At 39.1% G+C, this 25,487-nt stretch overlaps 1 protein-coding gene across 1 annotated transcript in view; it reads left to right on the top strand.

Annotated features, from left to right (window-relative positions):
* The window catches only part of PSD3 (pleckstrin and Sec7 domain containing 3), a 200,946-nt gene that overhangs the window by 22,221 nt on the left and 153,238 nt on the right, over window positions 1-25,487 (top strand). The window contains exons 3-4 of the mRNA XM_058168824.1: window positions 6,727-7,750; window positions 18,279-18,623. Of these exons, the coding sequence (XP_058024807.1) occupies window positions 6,727-7,750; window positions 18,279-18,623 (1,369 nt within the window). The remainder of the gene's footprint in view (window positions 1-6,726; window positions 7,751-18,278; window positions 18,624-25,487) is intronic.

Below are 25,487 nucleotides of genomic sequence, written 5' to 3'. Positions count from 1 at the left end.
TAATAATACTGCTTAATGTCTGCATAGTGCTTCTGAGTGTACCAAATGCTTTGCGTTGCACTTTTGTTAATTTAGTTCAGAGGTCTTCAAACTTGGCAGCTTTAAGACTTGTGGACTTCAACTCCCAGAATTCTCCAGCCAGCATAGCTGGCTGGAGAATTCTCGGAGTTGAAGCCCACAAGTCTTAAAGCTGCCAAGTTTGAAGACCTCTGATTTAGTTGTTATACTGCCTTAATGTTTCTCAAGGAACTCAAATGGTGTTTCTCTAGATTTAGCTCTTCCCGTTCCATTCTGACCACAATCTTGGAGATAGATTGGGCTGAGAGATAGCAATTAGCCCAAAGAAATCAGTGAGTTTCTGTCATTATATATGAACCTGTCCCCCAAATCCTAATTCCCTGTCCACTCCCCAATGCTGTTTTTAGTAATGGAGGGATGCAGTGGGATGAAAAGCTACCAGGATACAGGTAGTCCCCAACTTACAACCATACACTTAATGACCATTGACACAATGGCACTGAAAAAAGTGACATGACCACTTTTCACACTTACGAATATTACTACATCCCCATGGTCACATGACCAAATTTCAGATGCTTGGCAACTGACGAAGGTTGCAATGTCCCAGGGTCATTTGATCATTTTTTGCAACCTTCTGACAAGCAAAGTCAGCAACTGGGTTACTGACTTAACAACTGCAGTGATTCACTTAACAACTGTGGCAAGGAAGGCCTTATATTGGGTCAAAATTCACTTATTAACTGTCTTGCTTAGCAACATAAATTTTGGGCTCAGTTGTGCTCATAAATCAAGGACTACCGGTACTGACTTTTCTTTGGCTATCTAAGGATTAATGCTTCTCTTAATTTGGGTTTTTCAAATTTTAACTCACACAACATTATATTTATATAACGAAAAATACTTCATGGTATCTAATAGCTGTTGTGCATACTAAGCTATGTCTATAAAACAAAAACTTCTTTTAGACTTAAGGGTTTATTAGCCAGAGATCCTCTGCTGGTTCCTTCTATTCCACAAAGGCTTGCTTAGGGCACAGTAAGTTGCTTTTCTACATAACAGTTGCAGGACCAACTTGAACTTAAGATCCTGCTTTTAAGGCAACCTTGTTTATTACTTCAGTAGTTAAGCACACAATTAACATTCCACACACCCTTCGGTCTCACTGTCATTCCACATTTTTCAATTGCTTCTACATTCCTGATTGCGTCCAACTAGCTAAAATTTTCAAGTTATGACAAACTCCAAGCCTGCACAATTATACATTTCAACTTCTTAATTTCTAGCAGCATCACCAATGTAGAAGTAAAGCAGCTTATGCAAAACAAAGAAAAAAACAAAGCAAAAACAAAAAGTTCACAACACCTTTGTCTAGGCAAGGGCACCATTTCACCACAGAAACGAATAACATATATTTAAAGTAGAAATAATAAAATAACTCCCTGTAATGGGATGCCGATACAGGGAATATGGAGAAAAGATGCCTCAATGGGTAGCACTAGTCCAGTCTGAGCCTGATGTTCCCATACAGGTTATCCTCAATTTACAATCACAATTGAGACTGGAATTTATGTCATAAGTCATTGCAGTTGTAAGTTGAGTCGGACCTGATTTTATAACAGTTTTTACAGTGGTCATTAAACAAATCACACAATTGTTAAGCAAATCGTGTGATTTGTTGAATGAATCAAGCTTCCCCAATGAGTGTTTTTTTGCTGGAAATTGGCAAGAAAGATTGCAAATCAGATGATTCAGTTGCAGGACATAAAAACCAGTTGTAAATGCGAGCCAGTTGCAATCCCATGACTCTGAGGGTGGTGCAATGGTTGTAAGTGCAAGTAAGTCACATTTGTTGAGGTGGTCATAACTTTGAACCACTCTTAAACTACCTGTCGGGCTACCTGTATTGTACTGTACTGTACTGATTCCTAATCTTATTGTCATCCCTTACTCACCAGCGGTGGGTTACCAATATTCTTACCACAAGTTCACCACATGCACGCACGCTCGCTTTGCACATGAGTGCGCCTTCCACGCACACACCCAGCTTTCTGTGCATGCGGTTTGCTTGCTCGCCTTCTGCGCATGTTCCTGGCCTCGAAAACATGCCTAAATAGGATGACATAGAGCTGGGGTGGGGGGCGGGCAGGCCCACCTGCCCAGCCTCGAACTCCGCTACCGGTTCACCCAAACCGGTACAAACAAGTTGAATACCACCTCTGTAACTCACCCTATTCCACCCCTGTCTGGATATCTTGCTCTTCTTCCTTTTAGGAAGGACAGAACAGAGAAGCAAAGAGAGAGAGAAAAACAGAGTGAAAGTAAGGCCATAAAAAATTCCTTGCACAATAGCCTATTTATCTTTCTTCTCCCCGACCCCCCAAGAATCTCAGCATAGATGGGAGTTATAGACGATTTTTACCCATCCCAAATACTGTAGGAGTACAGGCCTGCTTAATCATAAAAAAGACTCTGGATTTAGTGGGAGCCCTTTTGCTGGCTTTTAACAATGACCTCATATAGAATTTCCAAAGGGAAAAGATGGGATGGGAAGCCTGATTTTTTTTTTTTTTTTTTTGCAAATTTTTTTTATTTTTCCATAATAATTCCCACAATTTGACCAGTGTACAATACAATCACTTATCCAACAATCAGTCCTATACTCAAATTATACTCAGTCAGGGCTGCTCGACTGCCACTCCCCCCTTTAATCCTTTCTTCCCTTCTCATCCTTCTTAAACTTCCCCCACCACCTTCTCCTCGCTTTCCTACTTCCCCTCCTCTTTCCCACTTCTCACTACCATCCTTTCTAACCCTCTATCTCCTTCTTCTCCTCCTCCTATCCTTTCTTCTCCCTTCCTTCTTTCCTCCCTACCCACCTACCTACCTACTTTCTTCCTTCTTTACTCCTCTTTCCTTACCCTTTCCCTTCGGGAGTGTTTGCCGAGCAGTCCCGACATTACACCATTCCAACTTGTTTAATTCTACCATTATTCCTGGGAAGCCTGATTTTGAAATGACCAGGTAGCAATGCTTGTATGCTCTGCATTTCGAAACCACACTTCCTTACTCTTTGGCACGCAGCCATTCTCTGTATTTTGCTGCTCCCTGCAGCTTGATTGCAGTTTTGGCTTAAGCAAAGCCACAAAAGGTGCTTTAAAACAGCAGGCTGGAGTCTTAAGCGCATATTTTTCCATGTGGACCATTCTTTAAAGAAACACACATACCCCTAAACCTAGCAGGTGAATACAGATGGGATGGAGTGGATTTATGAATGAAGACAAAAGTAACAAGGATGGAAAATGGACCGATCCATTCACTTGTATTGATGAACTGCAGTGGCTAGAGAGGGATGCATGTGGGATTCTGCCAAGCACTGCTGCTCTTTTTCCGATTGCTTTGGCTTTTCACCTGCTTAAGATTCTGGTTGGATAAAATCAATTACAAGATATGTCCTTTGGTGTAAATTGGATTCTAATTATTTTCTTCTTGAGAGGTTTTATAAAAAAAAAAAAGGCAAAGACACAACGTAATTAGCAATCATAACATTCCTGTTAACAGCAGCATAATGGAAATGAGAAATAATAGATTTTGTCAGCCCTGCAAATAGTGTGAATGAATGCACCCATGAACCTTCACCTGTTGTTAAAGGAGCATCATTTTAGTTTATGGTAGCCAGAAAATCAAGAGGAGTTTGGCAGCATATTTTTTTCCAACCAATAAATCATACTCAAACACATACGTTTCCATTAACTGCAGCTTGCTTTTTATGAAGGAAACTGCAGCTCACCAAAGAGCTTATGCTTTTAATAAAATGTTATTTTTTATTTTTATTTTTTATTTATTTATTTGTCACAACGGTATATATAAGCATAAGCAAGAAATAACTATATATGTAGTTGAAAAGGAGCTACTAGATTTCTTTTCAACTTTTTAAGCTGTCCAAGGCAAATGGGGAAGATTACTGACTAAAGCAGGAGTGCCCAAACTTGGCCCCTTGAAGAGCGGTGGACTTCAACTCCCAGAATTCCCCAGCCAGCATGAGCTATAAATATGAGCAAGTTGCTGGCTGGGGAATTCTAGGAATTGAAGTCCACCACTCTTCGAGGGGCCAAGTTTGGACATCCCTGGACTAAAGAATAAGAGGTGTGGGAAACAAATCTGTACAACAAGGAACAAAAAAGAAACTCTAAAAAGTTCCTGCTCTAAAATTTGATTGTATTGTTATCTTACCAAAGAATAATTCTCTTAATTCAATTATACTTTTGTCTTTTGGTTTTTGCAGTTTTATATTTTGATTTTTCTTCTTTATGATTTGCAATTAATTCTTCTCTGATGAGACCTGTCTCTACCAGTATTATCATCTTCGCTGACGTGCATGAAGACGCAGCCATTGATGGCAGGAGATATATTTTCCCCCCTAAACTTTGTTCTACTTGGCAAAGGTGCTTCCTTTATTACTCGCCCAATTTGGTATAGCAGTTAAGGTGCTGGCCTAGAAACCAGGAGATTGTGAGTTCTAGTCCCACTTTAGGCATGAAAGTCAGGTGGGTGACTTTGGGTCAGTCATTCTCTCTCAGCCTAATTGATCCACCTGGGGGTGGTGGGGCAGAGGATTGTGTTTGCTGCCTTGAGTTACTTATAAAGTAATAAAGGAGGCATAAAAATCTAATAAATAATAAATAAAATAGAACGAAAGCATTAAACCTTTTCTCTCAGTATTAAGGAGGCTCCCAATAAAGAATGATAATCTCTGACAATTAAAGAAGAATTGAAATATAAGTTATCTTTAATATAATAGCTGATGGAGCTCTAAGAATGGTAAGATATGTGTAGGCTATACATGGTGAATGAAAAATATCTATTCTTAATAATGTTAGAAAACCATTTGGATGTACCTGTTTCCCCCAAAATAAGACATCCCCTGATAATAAGCTCAATTGGGCTTTTGAGCACATAGCAATAAGGCCAAGTGCTTATTTCAGGGTTCAAAAAAATATAAGACAGGGTCTTATTTTTGGGAAAACACGGTAGTAGTTAAGGTACTATGCTAAAGACCCAGACCTGGAATCTTGCCTTAGGCACAAAGCAAGCTCATTCTCGTAGCCCTAAAAAGGAAACAATGGCAAAAGAAAAACCTTGCCAAGAAAACTGCACCAGTCCCAGAAACAAAGTAGAACAAAGCTGCCTACAGTCACAAGTCACACTAGGGACAATTTTGTCCTGAAATATTTGCTTCATAAAATCTCAAGCATACATAGAAGCACATAAAATCATATGTTGTAAATGTGCATTTGCAGTTTAAATACAATGATTGTATACTGATAGAAACTAATGGATAATATGGTTAACTTTGATCGATATAGCTTTGTGGTTACATGGATATGATCAATAATGTTCATAAATATTTATTTATTTATTTATTTATTTATTTATCAAACTTCTATACCGCCCTTCTCCCGAAGGACTCAGGGCGATGTACAGCCTTCATTTAAAACAATAAATATACATATTAAAATAACCATTAAAAAACTTATTCAATGAAAGGCCAGATTAAAACCGTCGATTGACCATAAAAATACCCAATAAAATTACCATTAAAAGTTTAAAATTTAAATTTAGAATTTAAAAAGTCAGGCCAGTCCTGCTTGTATAAATAAATAAGTTTTCAGTTCCCGGCGGAAGGTCCGAAGGTCAGGCAATTGGCGTAAACCGGGGGGAAAATATAAGACAGGGTCTTATTTTTGGGAAAACAAAAAACAAAACAAACAAAACAAAAGCTCTCCTGGAGACGGCCGTCAAGTGATCTTCAAACGACAGCCGTTTGGGAATGGGGAATAGGGAATGTGTTGGCAACCTGGGGGCCGTGTGTGGCTTCCAGCACTCCATTTGCAACCCCAAGAATCCCAAAATAGGCACTTCAAAAATGCAGTGGTGAGAGTGGGTTAATTTTTAGTAATATTTTGTGATCAAAACTCTAAAGTAAGGATAGGCATGAAGATGAAGATCTTGGTGATGGAGAACAGCAACCTCAAATACCCAGAATCGTAAAAGAACTCTTTTCTTTAGAAATAACATTTCCATGTTTTCGGAAGGCTTTGACTGACTTGTTGAACTGCTGACTTGTTGAAATATTTAGCTTCAGTCTCTGACTTGGAAAAAGGTTTCCTGCCTCTGCCTTAGGATAAAGGCATTCAATAATTATAATGTGATGACACTCAGCATGTTCCATTGGCTTCTTAATACATACAGCTTATAAATTGCTTTCCAGTTATGAAATTACCCATTTCTGCTGTGAAATTCTCTATCATAGTGTGTGAGCTTTATAGGGCAAAGGGTCTTCTTTCTTGCCATCAAGTGAGCGATTTATGAAATTAGTTAATGAATTAGAGTTTCCTTTAAAGAGCCTTCGTCATTTTGGTCTACTGAGAATCTTCTATTAAGAGTCCCAAAGCTCCCTTTGAGCTGAATTTAACATTAAATGAACATATTTCATTTAGCTACCTTGACTTGGAAAGTTTGTTATCCAAAATATGCCGTGCCTTAAAGACAAGCCTGGAAAGAAAGATTAAATAAAAAATGACATAATGCCAAAGAGGCCAAAAAACACATCACTGTTTCCATTTAGGAAAAGAGTAGGCACAATATTGCTAATGGAATTAAGTGATTGCCTTTTTCTTTTGCTATTTATTTATTTGGTTTTTACAGGTAGCCATGGAGGTAGTGTTCTTCTCCCACAAACCATCAATGAATTCCCGGAATACGGGTCTGTAGAAGCCCAGACGCTGGAGAAATCATCTGAGATTCATGGGGAAGACAAAACAAGTGTTTTGGATGGACATCTGAGTGATCAGATGCTCTGCGAACCTTATGAAAATGGCAGTTCTGGTGATGGAATGGAAACGGCTTCTGAAACATTGCAAAGCCTGTCCAAAGAGGAAAAACACTCCCAGTTTCTGGATGGACAGAGTGAGGTTTCTCAAGATTTAGAACCAGAAAAGGCCAGGGATGAAGGCAGTAAAGTTCCTGGTTCAGAGATGCAAATGGAAAGTGAGAGGAGGACTGGGACAGCAGTTGAAGAGGCAGCCAGGGAGAAGGTTCTTGCAGGCCAGGAAAAGCCTTCAGAAATGCCTCTTCCATCTGAGATAATAGCAGAAAGGAAATTGTACTGGATCACAGAGGAAGACTCTATGATCTTAACCATGGAAGTTCAGCCTGCGACCTTGCCAACGTCTGGTGGTGGAACTGAGGAAGCCCAGAAAATATGCGAAAGGAGTAGTCACATGCCTTTGGCTGGTCCAAAGGATGAAAACCTGGGCATTGGTGGTGTCGGAGATGCTTGGGCAGAATTTGAGCGGGAGTTTGCCATGGGTGATACAGAGAAAGCAGAACCGTTCCCCGAGAGGAGGATATCAAAAGAGACAGCAATGAACAAACATGTGGAATTTCAAGGGGTAGAAATTCTTTGGATACAAAAAGCCGAGGAACAGAAAGAAAAAGGGCACTCTGAAATAGAGAGTGTAGAAAGGAGAACTTTCTCCAACTTGTCAAACCATCACACATCACACATTCCTTCCACAGGATTCATTGGCTTGCCTGATCGCCCTTGGAATGTATCCTGGAAAAACCTCAAATCAGAGACAACCTCGACAAAAGGTGAAGAAGATGAAGTTGCTGGAACTAAAGAAAAGGATTGGGCTCAGGAAGGAAAGTCTGGGCCAGACAAGGACAGGTAACAACAATTACTAGTATTAATGTTTAATGCAGGGGCAGTAGGGAACATATGTCATCAATGACATAGATTTCTTTAATCCTTTAAGAAGTTGATGATATGTGAGCCCATCATTGTTCTGGGGTGGGAAGGACTGATTTAATGACTGATTTAATATTTCAAATTTCGTAGGGCTGTTCCACACAAAGTATGCAAAGTGGTAGAGCAAAGTACTATTTATAGCAACAGTACATAAACAACAGTAATAAGAAAATCGCACCCTGCAAAGCTTTTTCACAAATGTAGACAGATCAGAAACCACAGATCTAGTTTACCCTGGTTGGAAACCGGAGATACAGTTGTATAAAGCAAATGCAATGGCTGAGCCTCTAGCGATGGAGCGCATTGCACAATTTCTGTGGGGACCTGCCAGTAACTTTCAAGTGAAGAACTTTCCATAAGGTCACATGCTGTAGGACAGGAGTGTCCAAACTTGGCCCCTTGAAGAGTGGTGGACTTCAACTCCCAGAATTCCCCAGCCAGCATGAGCTATAATTATGAGCAAGTTGGTGGCTGGGGAATTCTGGGAATTGAAGTCCACCACTCTTCAAGGGGCCAAATTTGGACATCCCTGCTGTAGGAGAATTTAGTATTGAACCTTAGTATTTTGCTGGTCTATTCCCAGTAGAGTTCTTAAAAGGATTGGGGAGTTGGCAGTTGCTCAACACAGCAGCCTCTTAAACCAACCATTAGAGAATCAATATTTGTAGCTATTTTGATTGGATGGATGAATATGTAGCTCATCACCTTCATATTTAACCACCGCAGTAATTTTCAAATTATCTTGTGAAATTGCCTTTCTGATTCCTCCCTATTTAGCAAATCTTGTTTTTTTTTAAAAAAAAACCAAAATGTGTTTGTACCATATGCTTATGTGTTAGGATGCTTTGTGCATTTAAAAACAAGTACTGGGTAGTCCTCGATTTACAACAGTTCATTTAGTGACGGTTCTGAAAAAAGGGACTTACGACTGTTTTTCACTTATGACCATTGTAGCATCCCCATGGTCACACGATCAAAATTCAGATGCTTGGCAAGTGGTTCATATTTATGAAGGTTGCAGTGTTGCAGTGTCCTGGGATCATGTGATCAACTGTTGCGACCTTCTGACAATCTGAGGAATCCAGATTGACTTAATAACCATGTTACTAATTTAACAAATGCAATGATTCACTTAACTGTGGCAAAAAAAAACCCGTAAAATGGGACAAACTCAGTGGTGGGATTCAGCCAGTTCATACCTATTCAGGAGAACCGGTTGATAACTTTCTAAGCAGTTCGGAGAACCGGTTGTTGGCAGAAATCTCCTTTGTTTTTTTCCACTTTACAGGGTTAATCCTGTAAGGAAGGCAGGAAGGAAACATTCTGGTGTTGTTTCTAGACTAATCTTTATTGCCCTCCTTACAGAAACTCCCTCTCTGGTTAACCCTTATTACATTGTAACAGCTAAGGTAAGGTGCCCATTGACATGAGTGACATTGAGTTGGCCACGCCCACATGGTTACATGACCACCGAGCCACACCTACCCAGCTGGTCATTAGAGCAGAGAACCGGTTGTTAAATTATTTGAATCTCACCACCGGACAAACTCACTTGAATATTTCACTTAGCAACATAAATTTTGAGTTCAATTGTGGTTGTAACTCAACGACTACTTGTACTGTAACTCCTTTTGCATGTATTTTTTTTTCTGAACACTGGTTTTGCTTTGTTTTATTTTTAAATTAATAATTTGATCAACACATTTAAAGAACAGAGTAAATTGCTACATAAGAGAAAAAAGGAGGAGAGAAAGAGTGTTGAAGTAAAAAAAAAATCAATAAATGAGGGATTTGCATTTATCATAAAGTGTAAATTAATTATTTAATTAAATGTATAGAACTAGGTTCACTATATCACTTTAACTAAAAAATTTCTGTAGAGATCACTTGTTAATTTTTCCAAAAATACTGTAAATGCATATAATCATGTAAAAAAAAGGAGAAAGGAATAGGAAAAAAATAAAATAATTTTAACAAGGAGAAAGTTCAGTAGAAACAATACAATATGTTTCAAATTCTCTTCCAATGTATCCAACTAACAATTGGGTCATCATATTGAAATTGCTTTTAACAACTTTATGTCAATTATTTCCCCCTCTAAAACCATACTCCGTGAGTTTATCTTGTTGACTGACATCTAGAGAGCCATTCTTGCTTAAATTTAGACAAACTTCTGTTTTGTGCTTTTACTTTAAAAATCTTTGGATTCTTCTATCGCAGCAACAGTAAAGCTTGAATGAACAGCAACAAATTTTGATCCAATGCCAGCCACGGGACACTGTTTGAAATGCTAAATACAACTGCCGTTGCTCCTTTTTAATTATTTTGGCTGTTCTGGCTGTTTGGCACAGGTCAAAATGTTCAGTTGTGGGATTACTGTCAGTAGATTGGGAAATTGAAAAGTCAAGGAAGAAACTAAAATGATGATCATCCATGAATTTGTGGGCAAGGGCTTCTGTGCATGACTTTTGAGACAACTCAAGAGAATCTATGTGCTGAAGCATGTCCATATTAGAAGCATTTTAGTTTAACTTTGGCCAAATTTGTGGTCTTTCAATATATCGGACAACAACTCCCATTTTTCCAACCAATATAGCCAGCAGTATTGGCTGGGAATCTTAAATAGCATAGCATAGCATAGCATAGCATAGCATAGCATAGCATAGCATAGCATAGCATAGCATAGCATAGCATAGCATAGCATAGCATAGCATAGCATAGCATAGCATAGCATAGCATAGCATAGCATAGCATAGCATAGCATAGCATAGAATTCTTTATTGGCCAAGTGTGATTGGACACACAAGGAATTTGTCTTGGTGCATACGCTCTCAGTATACATAAAAGAAAAGATACATTCGTCAAGAATCATAAGGTACAGCACTTAATGTTAGTCATAAAGAACAAATAAACAATCAAATCATATTAGGAAACAGTCAATATAAATTGGAAGGATTGTAAGGCTGTAAAAAGCAACAAGGTTACAGTCATACAGTCATAAGTGGGAGGAGATGGGTGATAGGAACGATGAGATGATTAATAGTAATGCAGACTTAAAGCAGACTTAAAATAAATAATCATTATCTAACAGATCAGGCAAAATCCCAGCTGACACAAGTGTTGATTTGGATGCTAACCTGATAATTGCTGGTATCTTAGCGTTGCTCGAGCACTCCCTGGAGTTGTTTTTTTTATTTGTTAAACTTTATTTATTTATTTATTTATTCATTCATTCATTCATTCATTCATTCATTCATTCATCCATCCATCCTTTGTTGTTTTTATAAATAACAAGACGGTGAACACATACAAGGAAGTACTCCTTCCTTCTCCTATTTTCTCCACAACAACAACTCTGTGAGGTGATTTGGGCAGAGAGAGAGAGTGGCCCAAATTCTCCCTGTCAGGCTTTAAGGCCTAAGGCAGGGCTAGAACTCACAGTCTCCTGGCTTGTAGCCAGTGCTTTTACCATTAGACTAGACCAGTGGTAGTCAACCTGGTCCCTACCGCCCACTAGTGGGCATTCCAGCTTTCATGGTGGACAGTAGGGGATTTGTCCAATATTGAAGCACTTTCCTTTTTTTTAATTTAATTGACTTTTAAAAAAATTTTCATAGCATTATTTAAAAACATTTTCATTAGGTTTTCATAAAATTCTCTGTGACAATTTAAATTTCTGAAAATATACTATTCGTATTATCCACGCATAAGTTTAGTTCACGTTACATAGTGAAACTAAATGGCGCTATAGTGGGACCGCAAACAAAAGAGCCTTGTCCCAGAATAGCTCGCGCATCTCCCCCCACACTATCCAGCTGTAACAGACAAGCAGAGCTGGTAGTCGGCGCCCCCCCCAAACCCAATCCACGATGGGCGAGAGGCATGCACAGACAACGAAACATGGTGCATTACTATGGAACCGGTGGGCGGTTAGAAAATTTTACTACTAACAGAGATACAAAAGTGGTCGGTAGGTATAAAAAGGTTGACTACCCCTGGACTAGACGAAATTGTATCAGGAAAATCCTTCATGCTTACTGAACGTAAGTTATAAAGATACCTAGGCATCTAAATAGGCAACCCTACCTCCTATTAAAGGCTTTACATACAATAGGCAAGGTTTGTAGGTTCCAAGAATTACCGATATTCTGCAAATCTCTCCTTCCACTTTTTCTCAAGTGATTTCCCCAAACATCTGAATATAGCAGCTTCTTTCTCTCAGCTTTTCTTCCTGTTCAGCTGCTCCCTCCTTAGAATTTTTCTGGTGCACATTTTGATTTACCAAGCTACACAGCTATACAGCCAGCCATGTAGGATGGTAGAGGATTTGAATTTTAAAAGATCTCTGCTTTTCCAACTTCCCAAGGTTATCCATAAGTGAATAGACAAAAACAAAAGAAAACGAGACAGGCAAGTCCCTGGACACAGACATGTGTGTTTGTATTTAGATTTAAATTTGCATTTGCCTCAGGGAGTTTAAGATAGGAAAACTTCATGAACTTCAGCCCACATTCAGTGCTGCACAGATAGTCTTCAACATATGACAAGTCACTTAGTGGCCATTCAGAGATACAATAGATCTCCCCAAAATTATTCTGACAGCTGCCCTCTCCCACCCCAGTGAACACCTGATTACATGATTTTGGGTGCTCGGCAACCAGTCCATATTTACAGCAGTTTGCAGTGTCCCACGGTCATATGGGCCTCTAGTGGCTCAGACTGCTAAGACAGTCTGTTATTAACAGCAGCTGCTTGCAATTACTGCAGGTTCAAGTCCCACCAGGCCCAAGGTTGACTCAGCCTTCCATCCTTTATAAGGTAGGTAAAATGAGGACCCAGATTGTTGGGGGCAATAAGTTGACTTTGTATATAATATACAAATGGATGAAGACTATTGCTTGACATAGTGTAAGCCGCCCTGAGTCTTCGGAGGAGGGCGGGGTATAAATGCAAATAAATAAATAAATAAATAAATAAATAAATAAATAAATAAATAAATAAATAAATAAATAAATAAATAAATAAATAAATAAATAAATAAATAAATAAATAAATAAATAAATATGACCATGATTTACAACATCTACTTCTGGTTTATGGCAAAAAAAAAAGTCAATTGTGGAGAAGGGGGTTCATTTAATGACCACTACATTCACTTAACAACTGTCACAAAAAAGTCCTAAAATCTCATGATAATCCGCTTAATGACTGACATGGCTTAATAACTGTAATTCTGGGGTCAATTACAGTCATAAGCCAAAGACTACGTATAACCACTACATATCCATGGTATTCTCCATCATCTCAGCCAATTTGGGACACATTTGGAATGTTAGAAATATTATTATGGGCTTTCTCCTAAAATGTTTACTGGGTGGAAAGCCTGGTCCATTCACAAAAGGGCTGTCATGGGGCAGATAACAAATTGCAAAGCACTGACTTCTCAGAATATTACAAGGGGTGGGATTGAAAAATTTCAGCAATCGGTTCGTTGCCCGGTTGCTGAGTGGGAGTGGGCATTGGGGCGTGGCCTACTCGGCCTCCTACACCATGGCGGCAGGGGTGTTGTCTTCCACAGGATCTGGAGGCTTTTCTCAAGCCTCCAGGAGAGTAAAAACTGCCTCCCTTGGGCACTGGAGGCCCTTTGGAGGCTGGACATGTGCCTGTTTTCAGATTTCTGGTACTTCTGGTAGGCCCGTTTTTCACCCTCCCTAGGCTCCAGAGGCTTTCCTTGAGCCTCTGGGAGGGTGAAAATGGCCTCCCCTGGGCCCCAGAGACCCTCCAGAGGCCAGAAGCAGGCCAATTTCCGGACTTCCAGTAGGCCCGTTTTTCTCCCTCCCAGAGCCTCCACACGCATCCTGAACTTACCTGGCATCCAAAAAAGCTGCATGTAGACTCCTCGGAGAGGCGGGGTGGGGCGGGCGGGGTCAGCCAGCCCTTGGAACAACCAGTTCGACAAACCAGATTAAAATTAACATCTGGTTCGTCCGAACTGGTCCGAACTACCTGAATCACACCCCTGCTTACAACCTATTTTTTCTCTCCTCCCCTCAGGATGCTCTCTGCTCTTCATACTTTATGTTTGATTTAGGTGCACTTCCAAACACATTTTGGGGACTTCAGAGTTTTATAAATGAAGATGATGCTGAAGGCATCGTGCCAGCCTCACAGTTTGCAATCTTTGAAAAAAAGAATTTTTTAAGGAATCCAAAAAGACAACTGGATAGCTAACTTAGCTGGTGCCAAGGGAGATGTTTATAATTACTTAAAATATGGCTTTGTCTCCATTTGGTTTTAATTTCAGAATTAGACAAGCCATAGTCCCAATAGTTTTTTCTTCCTACAATTCCCACAATTCTTTCCTTTGTCTGCCGGTATGCTTATGGTACCCAGATCTGATGGAAATTGGTTTAGAGAGCTGAATAATATCAAGGTGCTTCTAGAAACCAACCAACCAACCAAACATTATTCCGGAATAAGGAAGATAAATCTCCATTATAGCCTTAGTCCACGTGCATATTAAGGGGTTCCCTTAATGAAAGGTTTCCACTTTTTACTCAGCTCAAGCTCTCTTCTTTCCTAAGATAAACTGTTTTGCTGTTCTAACAACAGATAGGGTCAGTTTACTCTTATACTATGAATGATTTATTAGTATGTTCTTTAATCACAGTTTGCATAAATAAGTTTTAATTTACATGGTAAGTAAACACTTAATGGTATAAACAAAATGTAGAAATGAGTAATGTGATAAATTTAATTGTAAACACAACAGCAGGAGTCTTGGCTGTAACGTACCTTAGTTAAATTGTTCTAATAAATAGCCTTCTGGATGTCATAGCAACTGCTTTATCAGTATTAAGTGGGCTCTGCTATGACTAAGCATGGGTTGGCCTTTCTTTACAAAATGAGGGATGTGAATTATACTGCTTACCATCATGAAATATCTCATGAGAATAATTTTTATTTGATCTAATAATTAAATGGATGAAAGGATTTTCCAAGTAACTTAACCCAATAACCATTTATAGTTGGTGTAAGGAAAATAATTCGATACACATATAAAATAGCACAGTGATTTACTTAACGTAATTGTCAACCACAGGAAATTGGGAGCCAGAGTTAGGTTCAAAATGAATACAAGTTTATTTCATGCTGCCTCTAAACAAGAACCTGAACTACTAACAGTCAAGGTGAATTGGCAATAGATAAGAGTCAACAGAATTCAGGGAAGACTGGACAGATCTCTGTGGGTGTGAAGAAACTCTAAACTGATGATGCACTTGACCCCCTACCTCAGGCTCAACCTGGTCCTCTCCTACAATAACTGAACCATAGTTAGCTGGATTGATAAGTGATAAATCATGAACCAAAGCCTATTCAATTATGGCTTAGTATGACTTCTGAACTCAGTTTGAGTTCATATATATTATGTCAGGGTATTTTTGAATAAACCATAAGAAATCAAGCTAAACCTGTTAGTTTTAGCTTCATGTGTGAATCTGGCCAATGATTAAGCTTCTGTTAGGAGATCAGAGGAAAAAGATAAGGTATTTCCAGCGGTCTTAGTTGTGATGCAATTTAATATTGGCACTTGTGATGCTTTTATTTAAAACATCTAAGATCCTCTTGAATACCATCAGTTAACTAGTTTTGAATCAGATTTAAAAGGAAGCCCTCTTTTCTATTAAGTACTATAAATAACTGAACAGTCCAAGGCCAATTTAAGATTTAGGCCAATCACTAGAGTGGAGGAATGAAAGAATGAGGGCACATTCTTGTGTCTGTTTTCAAAGTCCTCTTTTTGATTTTTTAAAGAACGATTAAGAAATTGAAAGTGTTATGCCATGGCGCAGGAGCCTAATGCTTTTAGAGATTTTTAAGATTCCGCAATCTATAGTTTATGACATTTGAGGCAAATTGCAACTTGGGGAAGACACGTGGAAGGATTAAAAGATATTAACTTTACATTTCCACGCACGCTCATTATTTGGCTTGGTTGCTGATGGTGCTAATTTGGAAAGGACCAAATAGCCAAGATTTAGGTTTTCCTCAAACAGGACAAGTGTTCCTTCTCTATGATGTCCATTGCTCATTTTCAAGATTAATCTATTCAGAAGCAGAGCAGATGCTCCAATTCCTGGTTTTTAAAAATTAGTTTATAATATAAAATACAAAAATACAAAAGAAAATAGTAGGAAAATAGGGGCGGGAGAAAGGAAAGAAAAAAGGTAGGAAAAGGGGAAAAAAGAAAGAAAAGATGTTGATTTCCGACTCCCCTTTGGTGCAGTAAAATAAGATAATAGCATCAAACCTCAACTTTTTACTTTTTACATAATAGTACAAACTAGCCACAAACCTTCTAATTGATAAAACCCCAAATCAAAGTTTCATTTTTTCCTCCACCGCAAGCACAAAGTCCAAAATCGGTTTCCAAGAACAAACAGAATTGTGTTCTTTTCTTTAATCAAAGCAGTCAACTTAGCCATCTCTGCTAACACTGTCAGACTATTTACTGAATCTGCACTACTATTAATCGTTTCATAGTTCCCATCACGAATCTCTTTCCACTTATGACTGTATGACTATAACTTGTTGCTGGCAATCCTTATTATTTATATTGATATATTGATCATCAATTGTGTTGTAAATGTTGTACCTTGATGAACGTATCTTTTCTTTTATTATCTTACACTGAGAGCATATGCACCAAGACAAATTCCTTGTGTGTCCAATCACACTTGGCCAATAAATTCTATTCTATTCTATTCTATCTATCTAACTCTATCAATTTTTACAGCCATTCATCTGTCCTTCCATTTTTGTGCAAAAAGTAATCTTGCTGCCGTCAACATATACAGGTAGTCCTCGACTTATGACCACAACTGAACCCAAAATTTCTGTTTGTTAAGTGAGACATTTGTTAAGTGAGTTTTCTTCCATTTTACAACATTTCCTGCCCAAGTTGTTAAGTGAATCGCTGCAGTTAATAAGTTAGTAACCTGGTTGTTAAGTGAATCTGGTTTCCCCATTGACTTTGCTTGTCAGAAGGTTGCAAAAGGGGATCACATGACCCTGAGATAGCAATAGCAATAGCACTTAGACTTATATACCGCTTCATAGTGCTTTTACAGCCCTCTCTAAACGGTTTACAGAGTCAGCATATTGTCCCCAACAATCTGGGTCTTCATTTTACCCACCCCGGAAAGCTGAGCCTGGTGAGATTCGATCTGCCAAACTGCTGGCAGCTGGTAATCAGCAGAAGTAGCCTGCAGTACTGCACTCTAACCACCGTGCCACCGCGGCTCATTGAGATGCTGCAAATATAAACCAGTTGGCAAGAATCTGAATTCTGATCACATGATCATGGCGATGCTGCAAAAGTAACTGTGAAAAATGGTCATAAGTCACTTTTTTTCAGTGCCTCTGTAACTTCGAAAGCTCACTAAATGAATTGTTGTAACTCGCGGACTATCCGTATAGCATCCAAGTTTCCATTTTTTTCTCCCAAGTCTTTTTCCATTAAACCCAAAAAGAAAAGTGGTCTGGTTTCATCGTCATATTTAATTTGAGAATCTTTTGTATTAAGATTAAGAACCCTACTCCAATATTTCTTTGCTTTGTTACATGTCCACCATAAATGATAAAAGGTCCTGGAATAGTCCCAGTCTATTCAGAAGCAGGACAGGTCCTGTGTTAGTTTTTTAATGCTCCAATTCTTGTTTCAGTCCTACCGAAGGAACGGTGTTGTGACAGGGCTTCGTGGAGCAAAGCAGCAAGCTTTGAAACCTTGCAGATATAAGCATATGTGTGTCTATAACATTAATAGTGATAATGGAAAAACTATTCAGCACAGAAACACCATTATGCTTTCTTGAGTCTTTTTGAGCTTAAAACCTTGAGAATGCATTGATTGTAGAATATAAGAAAAAACAAGGAAAGAAGACTCTAAATGTTAATTTATCTTCCAGGCCTCCAAATACCCATTCTCTCTCTAGTTCTAATCTTTCCTGTTTTGCTTTTTTTTTTTATATTAAATAATTGCCTGAGCTGTTGGGAGAAAGGATTTAGTAGCTCCAGAATCTCTGAAAAGTAATCTAAAATAGAGACACACAATGCGCCTTCCCCCCCCCCCCGCTGAACACAATGAGCTGATGTTTCTTAGCACACATCATCCCATTGCAGGGACTTTTGTTTCTACTCCATCCTGGGTTTGAATGTGGGGGGATGGAAAGTCACAGGGAGAAACACAAAAGTGTCTGTTTTCCATCAAGACAATTGTAACCAGACTTTAAACGCTGGTACATAACGATCAAAAGGAATGGCTGTTTGTATGTGTCTGCATGAAACCACCGTTATGAGATATTGTGAACATGCCCGCATGTACGCTTATAAAGTAGACTAAAACACTTTTTTTTCCCAAAAAAAAACAACCAATTTTGATTCCTAGGCTAATGGAGGAGGAAGAAGGGCTCAGTGGGAGAATGGAAGATGTCCTTGGGCAACTCTCTGAAATCTCAACAGATGTGTACAGCTCCCAGTTTGAAAGCATTCTGGACAATGCATCTTTATATTACAGTGCCGAGTCACTAGAAACGTTATATTCTGAGCCTGACAGCTACTTCAGCTTTGAAATGCCACTCACTCCAATGATCCAGCAACGTATCAAAGAAGACGCTCAGTTTTTAGAAAGGACTCCCGGAGGGGTGATGAGAAAGGACTCTTGCAATGGAGTCGCCAATGGACTCGGAGAGGTTAAAGAGTCGGACCTCGCTGCAGCTTGTCCTTCGGAAAGGTAACGAGAGAGGATTGTCTTCACAATATTTGTGGCTTTGGGTGCATCTCGCTGAGGATAATGAATTGAACATCCTCCCTCCCCATTCCGATGAATCTCTTTTTAGGGTTGCAGCTTTTTAAAACACGAAGATAATGTTTGCTACTGGGTCTGCCAGTTTTTGGTTTTGCTGATCTTGTTCCCATTTGTGACCCTCTTGTTTGCAGTGTGAAATGGTGTTCACAAACCCTGTACAGAGTGCTTAATCCAAGGGCCAAATATGACACTTCAACTTGAGTGCTGTTCTTTGGGTATGTTACTGTTTCTAAAAGAAAAAAAAGAATGGCAGTGGGGTGAAATGGAAAGGATTAACCTTTACGTGCCTTGATAATACTAATTTCACAAATTTGCAGTGTGTTATCTTGTGTAATTCTTGGGGTGTGTAGTAGTTGTTAGTTTCCTGCTGTGAAATAGTATTATGCTTTTACAATAATTTTTCCACTGTATCTTGGTTTTGTTTGAGGAATTGGCATGCTTTTTGAAAAAAAGTATTTTGATTTATATTGAGGATATATAGCTAAAATGGTTATGGTCTTGTCATACTAGGTACCTAAAGAGTGTAGTGCAGGGCTTTCAAACTCATGGCCCGCAGGCTGGATGCGTCATGCGCTGACCATGCCCATGCCTGGTATACTGAAGGGGTAAAAGTCCTGATATGTCACATGACGCCGCTGTGCCATCATGAGTTTGATCCCCCTGGTGTAGTGCTAGGAAGTGAATAACACTATATTGCCAGTAAATATATTTGAGTCAACCTTTGCAGCTTCCACATAACAATGATAAAGAATCTGAAAGGTTTAGATACTAGAAGTGTATTTTAAAATCAAAATGTGCTACCTCTGCTCTCTAAGCTCACAGCAAATTTCCATAGGTGGGAAAGGTGCTGCAACATGTGAATATGCCAGCCTGTGGGCAGCAGGGAGTTAGAAATTTATAGTATCATTGGGTTGGAGGGGATTATGGAGGCCATCTAGTCCAACCTCCTGCCTAGTTCTACCATCCTGTATGCAGGGGTTTTTTAAAAAAAAAAACTTCCAGTGATGGAGCTCTTGTCATTTCAGGAAAGGGGCTATTCAGCTTTTTAATAGCTCTCATGGGAAATTCTTCTTATTTCAGGTTTGAATTTATTAAGCTTTGGTTAATTGGTTCTTGTCCAGAGAATATATCCCCCCCCCCATAATATCCCTTCATGTATTAGAAGACTGCTATCATGTCTCCTCTCAATCTTCTTTTCTTGAGGTTGAATATACCAAGTTCCTTTGATCTCTTTTTGTATGTTTTAGGCTCCAAGCCTCTTATTGTCCTTAACACTCTTTGCAGTCTTTCCAATTTCTCAGCGTCCTTCTTGTATTGTGGTGATGTCAACTTTGTGAGGTAATCCAGACAGGAAGCACTCCCAGATGAACTAGTACTACTATATTGTAAGGTTACATTAATAGTATCTTACAAGTACCAAAGTATCTCTCTCCCCCACTGCCTTTACTGCCCAAGCAACTAGGGAGGGTTCCTTGTCAGACATTTGCCATGTCCACGTTCCTTCTATAGCTAAATTGCCTCTTATCTGATTGCTTCCCTAGCTGCAGCCCTTCCTTGTTTCCCAAGGTCGTTCTCACATACTATTAGAGTTTATCAATAAACACAGTGTGAAGTTTGATCAGTGCAGCGGAGAGAAGTACTATCACTTCCCATGATTTTGACATTGCAGGTGGTCCTCAATTTACAACAGTTCATTTAGTGATCATTCTAAGTTACAATAACACTGAAAAAAGTGACTTATGGCTCTTTTTCACATTTACGACCATTGCAGCTTCCCCATGATCACGTTATCAAAATTCAGACACTTGGCAACTGGCTCCTATGTATGATGGTTGCAGTGTCCCGGGGTCATGTGATCAGCTTTTGCAACCTTCTAACAAGCAAAGTTAAGGGCGAAGATAGAATTGCTTAACAACCGTGTTACTAACTAAACAACTGCAGTGATTCACTTAACGACTGTGGCAGAAAGGGGCAAAATTCACTTAATGACTATTTTACTTAGCAACAAAAATTTGGGTTCAATTTGGATGGAAGATGCTTTTTTGTTTGTTTGTTTTAAAAATAAAAAAAAAATTCAAAAAAAAAAGGGTTCAATTTTGGTTGTAAGTCAATGACTACTTGCTGAAGCGTAAACTGCATTAGCTTTCTTGGCAGCTGTGGCACATTGCTAGCTCATCTTAATCCTGTGATCTATCAAAACTTCCAGATCCTTCTGCCAAGAACTATTGCTAAGCAAGTTATCACCTATTTTGTACCTGTGCATCTGGTTTGTCCTGCTAAAGTGTGGAAACTTGCATTTTTCATCACTGAACAACATGTTGTTGGATGAGATCCATTCAAGTCTTCTCTTTCTCTCTCTCTTTCTTTCTCTCCTTCTTTCTCTCTTCTCTCTCCTCTCTCTTTTCTCTCCCTCTTTCTTTCTCTCTCTTTCTCTTCTCTGTCTCTTCTCTGTCTCTCTCTTCTTTCTACTCTCTCCTCTCTCTTTTCTCTCTCTTCTCCCTCCCTCCCTCTCTCTTTCTCTCTCTCCTCTCTGTCTTTCTCATCTCTTTTCTCTCTGTCTTCTCTCCTCCCCCCCACACACAGAGCACATTTTTCCCATGAAGCCTTTTGTTTGAACACCTATAGAAAACAGAATTTGAATGTGTGCAGCTTCATCCCTTCCTTTGTCCTTTTCCACCTCTTCTAACGCTATCCTTTACATTAAAGTTCTCTAAAAATAAAACCAGTCTTCCATTTCTCGTACATATTTTACATGGCAAAATGCAAATCTTTTTCAATATAAACATCTTGGCAAGTATTCATAGCTGATGTGTCAGCTATGGGTGCCTCCCAGTAAATTACTGGTACTGTATATGAAACAAGGCACGGACTTGGGATTTTCTCTTTCACATTGACTTTAAGTTAGACGTCTGAAGAGGAGATATTGCTATGGTAAGAGACAAGCTTCCTAAAAACCTATTCATTATATGAATAAACCTTAATCTTAGTTTAGGAAATCACAAAATCTGCCTTGAATTATAAAATTTGGAACTTTTAGAAAATGTTGGCTTCGCTTCATTTTTTAAAAATTTCTTTCAACAAATTTCTATTAGAATGCCTTTTCAGCCATGTTTACATCAAACTGATGTTGTCTGTGCCCAGAAACTAAGCAAAGTTGGGCCTGATTGGTACTTGAATAAGAGACGATGAGGATCGTCAAGATTGTAAGCTGGGCTGGGAAAAACATCTAGAAGAAGGCAGTGGTAGATCACTTTTTGGAAGAAAAGAGTATGATGATATGAATGTTGATGCTAGGCAGAAACTGAGTTTAACTCAAAATCAGATTTAATGTGAGGAGGTTACAAAAGATGGTAGTTACCTAGTTGATTGTCAAAAACTAAGCAGTATTTGATGTAATTACGGATGAGAGAATTTAAGCTATCTCAGGGTTGTAAACTAGTCTGGTAATTTGAAAAAAACAAACCCTTTTGGAATAAAGTATTATAATGGCAATCTACTTTGGTATTCTTGCAAGAAAATACTGATGTGTCTGTGAAGTCATCAGCCAACTTCAACTCAAAGAAGACTAAACATTGCTAAGATGAAGCATGTACACCTTCAGTCATTCTGCAATATACTGCTTCAAAGCATGAGACTTTTAAGAATAAGTCTTAGCTCCTAAATAAAATATGAGCAAGAATCCAAAGTGTTTAACTCAAGCATGTTAAGTGTCAGCAATGGGCCATTTCTGTAGTGCATTTCATGACAGATGGAAAGCCATGGCTGAACTAATCTCTAAGGAAAATGGCAAACAGATTTGGTTATAAACTGGAGCATAAAGCTAAATATATCTCCTGCTTCTCCCATTTAATATGAATGTGCTTTTCGGCTTGGCTGTGGTCACTTTTCGGTAATGTGCTTTTGCCGAGATTTTGTTTTTAAAGTACGCATAAACAAATCTGCTATTACAGCTTTTGTTTTGTTTTGGAAGGGTTTAGGATTTTGTAGTCTCTGGTTTTAGGAATAAACGTCTATAGTAATAACAATATCTTTTTTTTGTGTTAAAAGCCTGCCATTTTGATAAGGCAGATTAGGGGTGGAAAAAGGATTTGAAAGACTCCTAATGTGAAGTTATTTCATTTAGTGGGTAGGATCCCTAATGTTGAGGTCTGGATTTCGGGAGGATCAGGAGCTATGGATAGGTCCCACAGATGCTTTATGTTTTCTTGTGAACAGCAAAACATTTGTCTACCTGTTAAAATTGCCTCAGGTAAGAAACCTTTAAAATATCACCCGCAGACCGGAATATATTTACAAAGGACATAAAGATTGCCACAGAATAAAAATAAAAATTAAGGAACATTCAAAAGACTTTTCTTTGAATCCTTAAATCAGCAGAGGCTGACTTAAATTTGGCTAGAATAGCTGTTTTCCCCCATGGTTTTCTTTCTCTGGACGTGTATAATACAACTGCATTGCAGTTCTAAATTCAGAAACTTTTCAAACAGCCTTTCATACAGCTGATCCCATTTACAGATCGGGAAAAAAAAAGGGGAAAAAAAAGTTGGATTGTGTAACCATAGATGAATAATAATTCCTTGGTCTAGCCTGCTTTGAGTCCAATAAATGCTATCATGACAGCAAAATGTAAAATCTGGAAATAAAGTATTTTGGAAATGCATTAAGCAGCCAACAGAGGTCCCCTAAGAGCTGTGAGTTCACTGTAGAATTCTGAGTAGAATCACTTGTGGTTTCCTGTTCAGGGAACAAAAAGTTTCCAAGTGATGATGCTAATTCTTAGTAATCCTATTTAGATGTGCAGAAAGGCAGAGGAAGGGTCTTGGAAATGCTAGGAATTCTTGGGCTTATTTCACTGGTAGAAAATGGGCAGCAAGTAGGGGACACGGCTTTCTTTGCTCCACCATGTCAGTGGTGACAAGATTGAGCAAAAATCACAGAGTTTTAATACTAAGTAGGAATTACTGGACTTTCTAGATCTGCACGACCACACCCTCAGTTCTGCTTTTGGTTTCACACACAAAGATCGTAGGAACTAAATGTATTTTTTTTTAAAAAAAAAAATTGGCCTGTGGCTGAGCAACTGGGATTGGATCAGCAAAGCAATCTCAAACCCGTATTCCGGATGGAGCAAGCCGGTAGTCACATTGGCTGAGGTTGAAAACTTTGCCCAGGATGGCTGAAGATTGAGAATTGGCCAGGGGAGGGAGAGAAATGCTCAGAAACATGGAGGCGTAAGTGCAAATATTGGAAGAAAATGGTGAAGTCAAGTGAAACAAGATCCTGAGGGGGTGGAGAAGTTGGGAGGCTGAAGACAAGGAACTGGTGCAGTTGGACAAGGACTCCTGGCTTAGGTCTTCCTGCCCAGACTGGATTTTACCATCTTTTATGAATGGAAGTTGTAATCCAACATGTCTTATGTGTGTTGAATTGGAAATGGCTACCATATGCTGATAGGGGTGGTGGTTCTGAATAAATGTAGCCTTCCTTCCTTCCTTCCTTCCTTCCTTCCTTCCTTCCTTCCTTCCTTCCTTCCTTCCTTCCTTCCATCCATCCATCCATCCATCCATCCATCCATCCATCCATCCATCCCACCCCTTCCCATTCTATCCCACCCAATCCCAGCCATCAAATGGCTGAAAAAAGCTGAACAAGAGATGAGGTGGTGTAAAAAGAAGTGGAGCAGAGTAGACAGTGATCTTGTGAGCAGAAATCTAAGGAAGCAATGGCTGACAGAGGCATGAAGGTGGACACATTGAAAATGATGGAGAGTGGTCGTGCAGCTTAGAAACAAAGTGGGGAGGCAAGGGAAGGAAGTTAGATGCAAATAAGTTTCCTGAGACTAGATCACTTCCCACCCTCCATGACTTCCTCTCCAGTGATACTCTCCAGAGGAGGACTTCCTGAATTCCTAGCCAGAATGTTAGTGGCTTTTCTCTGTAGCAGAGTGGATAGGAAGTCCCAAGGCTGCACACCCAACGTTGCCTCCCAGATATTGTAATCTGTCAAGAGATTAAAATGCTCTGCTGTGTTGAAGCTTCAATTTGGACTTCAACTTCTAATGCCACCAAAGTGATCTCATAACTGTAAAAAAGAGAAGGAACAAGGAGTCAGCATAAGGGCTGAATGTCACAAATAGGTTTGAATCAATGAATGGTCTCTTTTTTCAGCCCAAGTTGTAACACGTATGCTGTTTTCCAAATGATGACTCCAGATGAGTAAATTCATATTCATTGACATTCATTGGGTCCATATTAGGAGGTGTGATACAACACATTTAAAATGCTAAAGCCGGTCTAGAATATATACTCACTGGCGAAATATTCATTGGTACCTAGGCAGGTTTGCATAGAAATAAAGTGGTTTGCTTGTTGCAGTTGTTTTTGGACTAATAGCATCCTGTCCTTATTTGCACTGCAAAGAGAGACATGATGCATTTCTTTATAATATTCATCTTCAGTGAAGCCTGACCCATTTATATTCAAGGATGAATAGGAGGCAATTTTGCCCTCATATCCTTCTAAGATAGGGTAGAAAGTGATAAGGTACATGTGGACATTATTAATGGACTGTACCAATTTCCTATTTCATCAAGAATATATTTAGCTCTGACTTTTTTTCTTGCTCATCCCATTCTGTCTGTCCACAGTCAGAAAGAGTAATGGTCTGGTGGTGGTGGTGGTAGATGATATATGGAAGCCATAAGTGATGTTAGAAATACTTGCTCATGAGAATAGGTGGGCTTGTGAATGTGAGAGGATTTCAAGATTCATTTAGCCAAGATGGCCGCTC

This window comes from Ahaetulla prasina, chromosome 2, assembly GCF_028640845.1.
Source record: "Ahaetulla prasina isolate Xishuangbanna chromosome 2, ASM2864084v1, whole genome shotgun sequence".
NCBI classification, from domain to species: Eukaryota; Metazoa; Chordata; class Lepidosauria; order Squamata; family Colubridae; genus Ahaetulla; species Ahaetulla prasina.
Note: the sequence above shows the minus strand (reverse complement) of the source record. Positions and strands in the feature narration are given on the sequence as shown.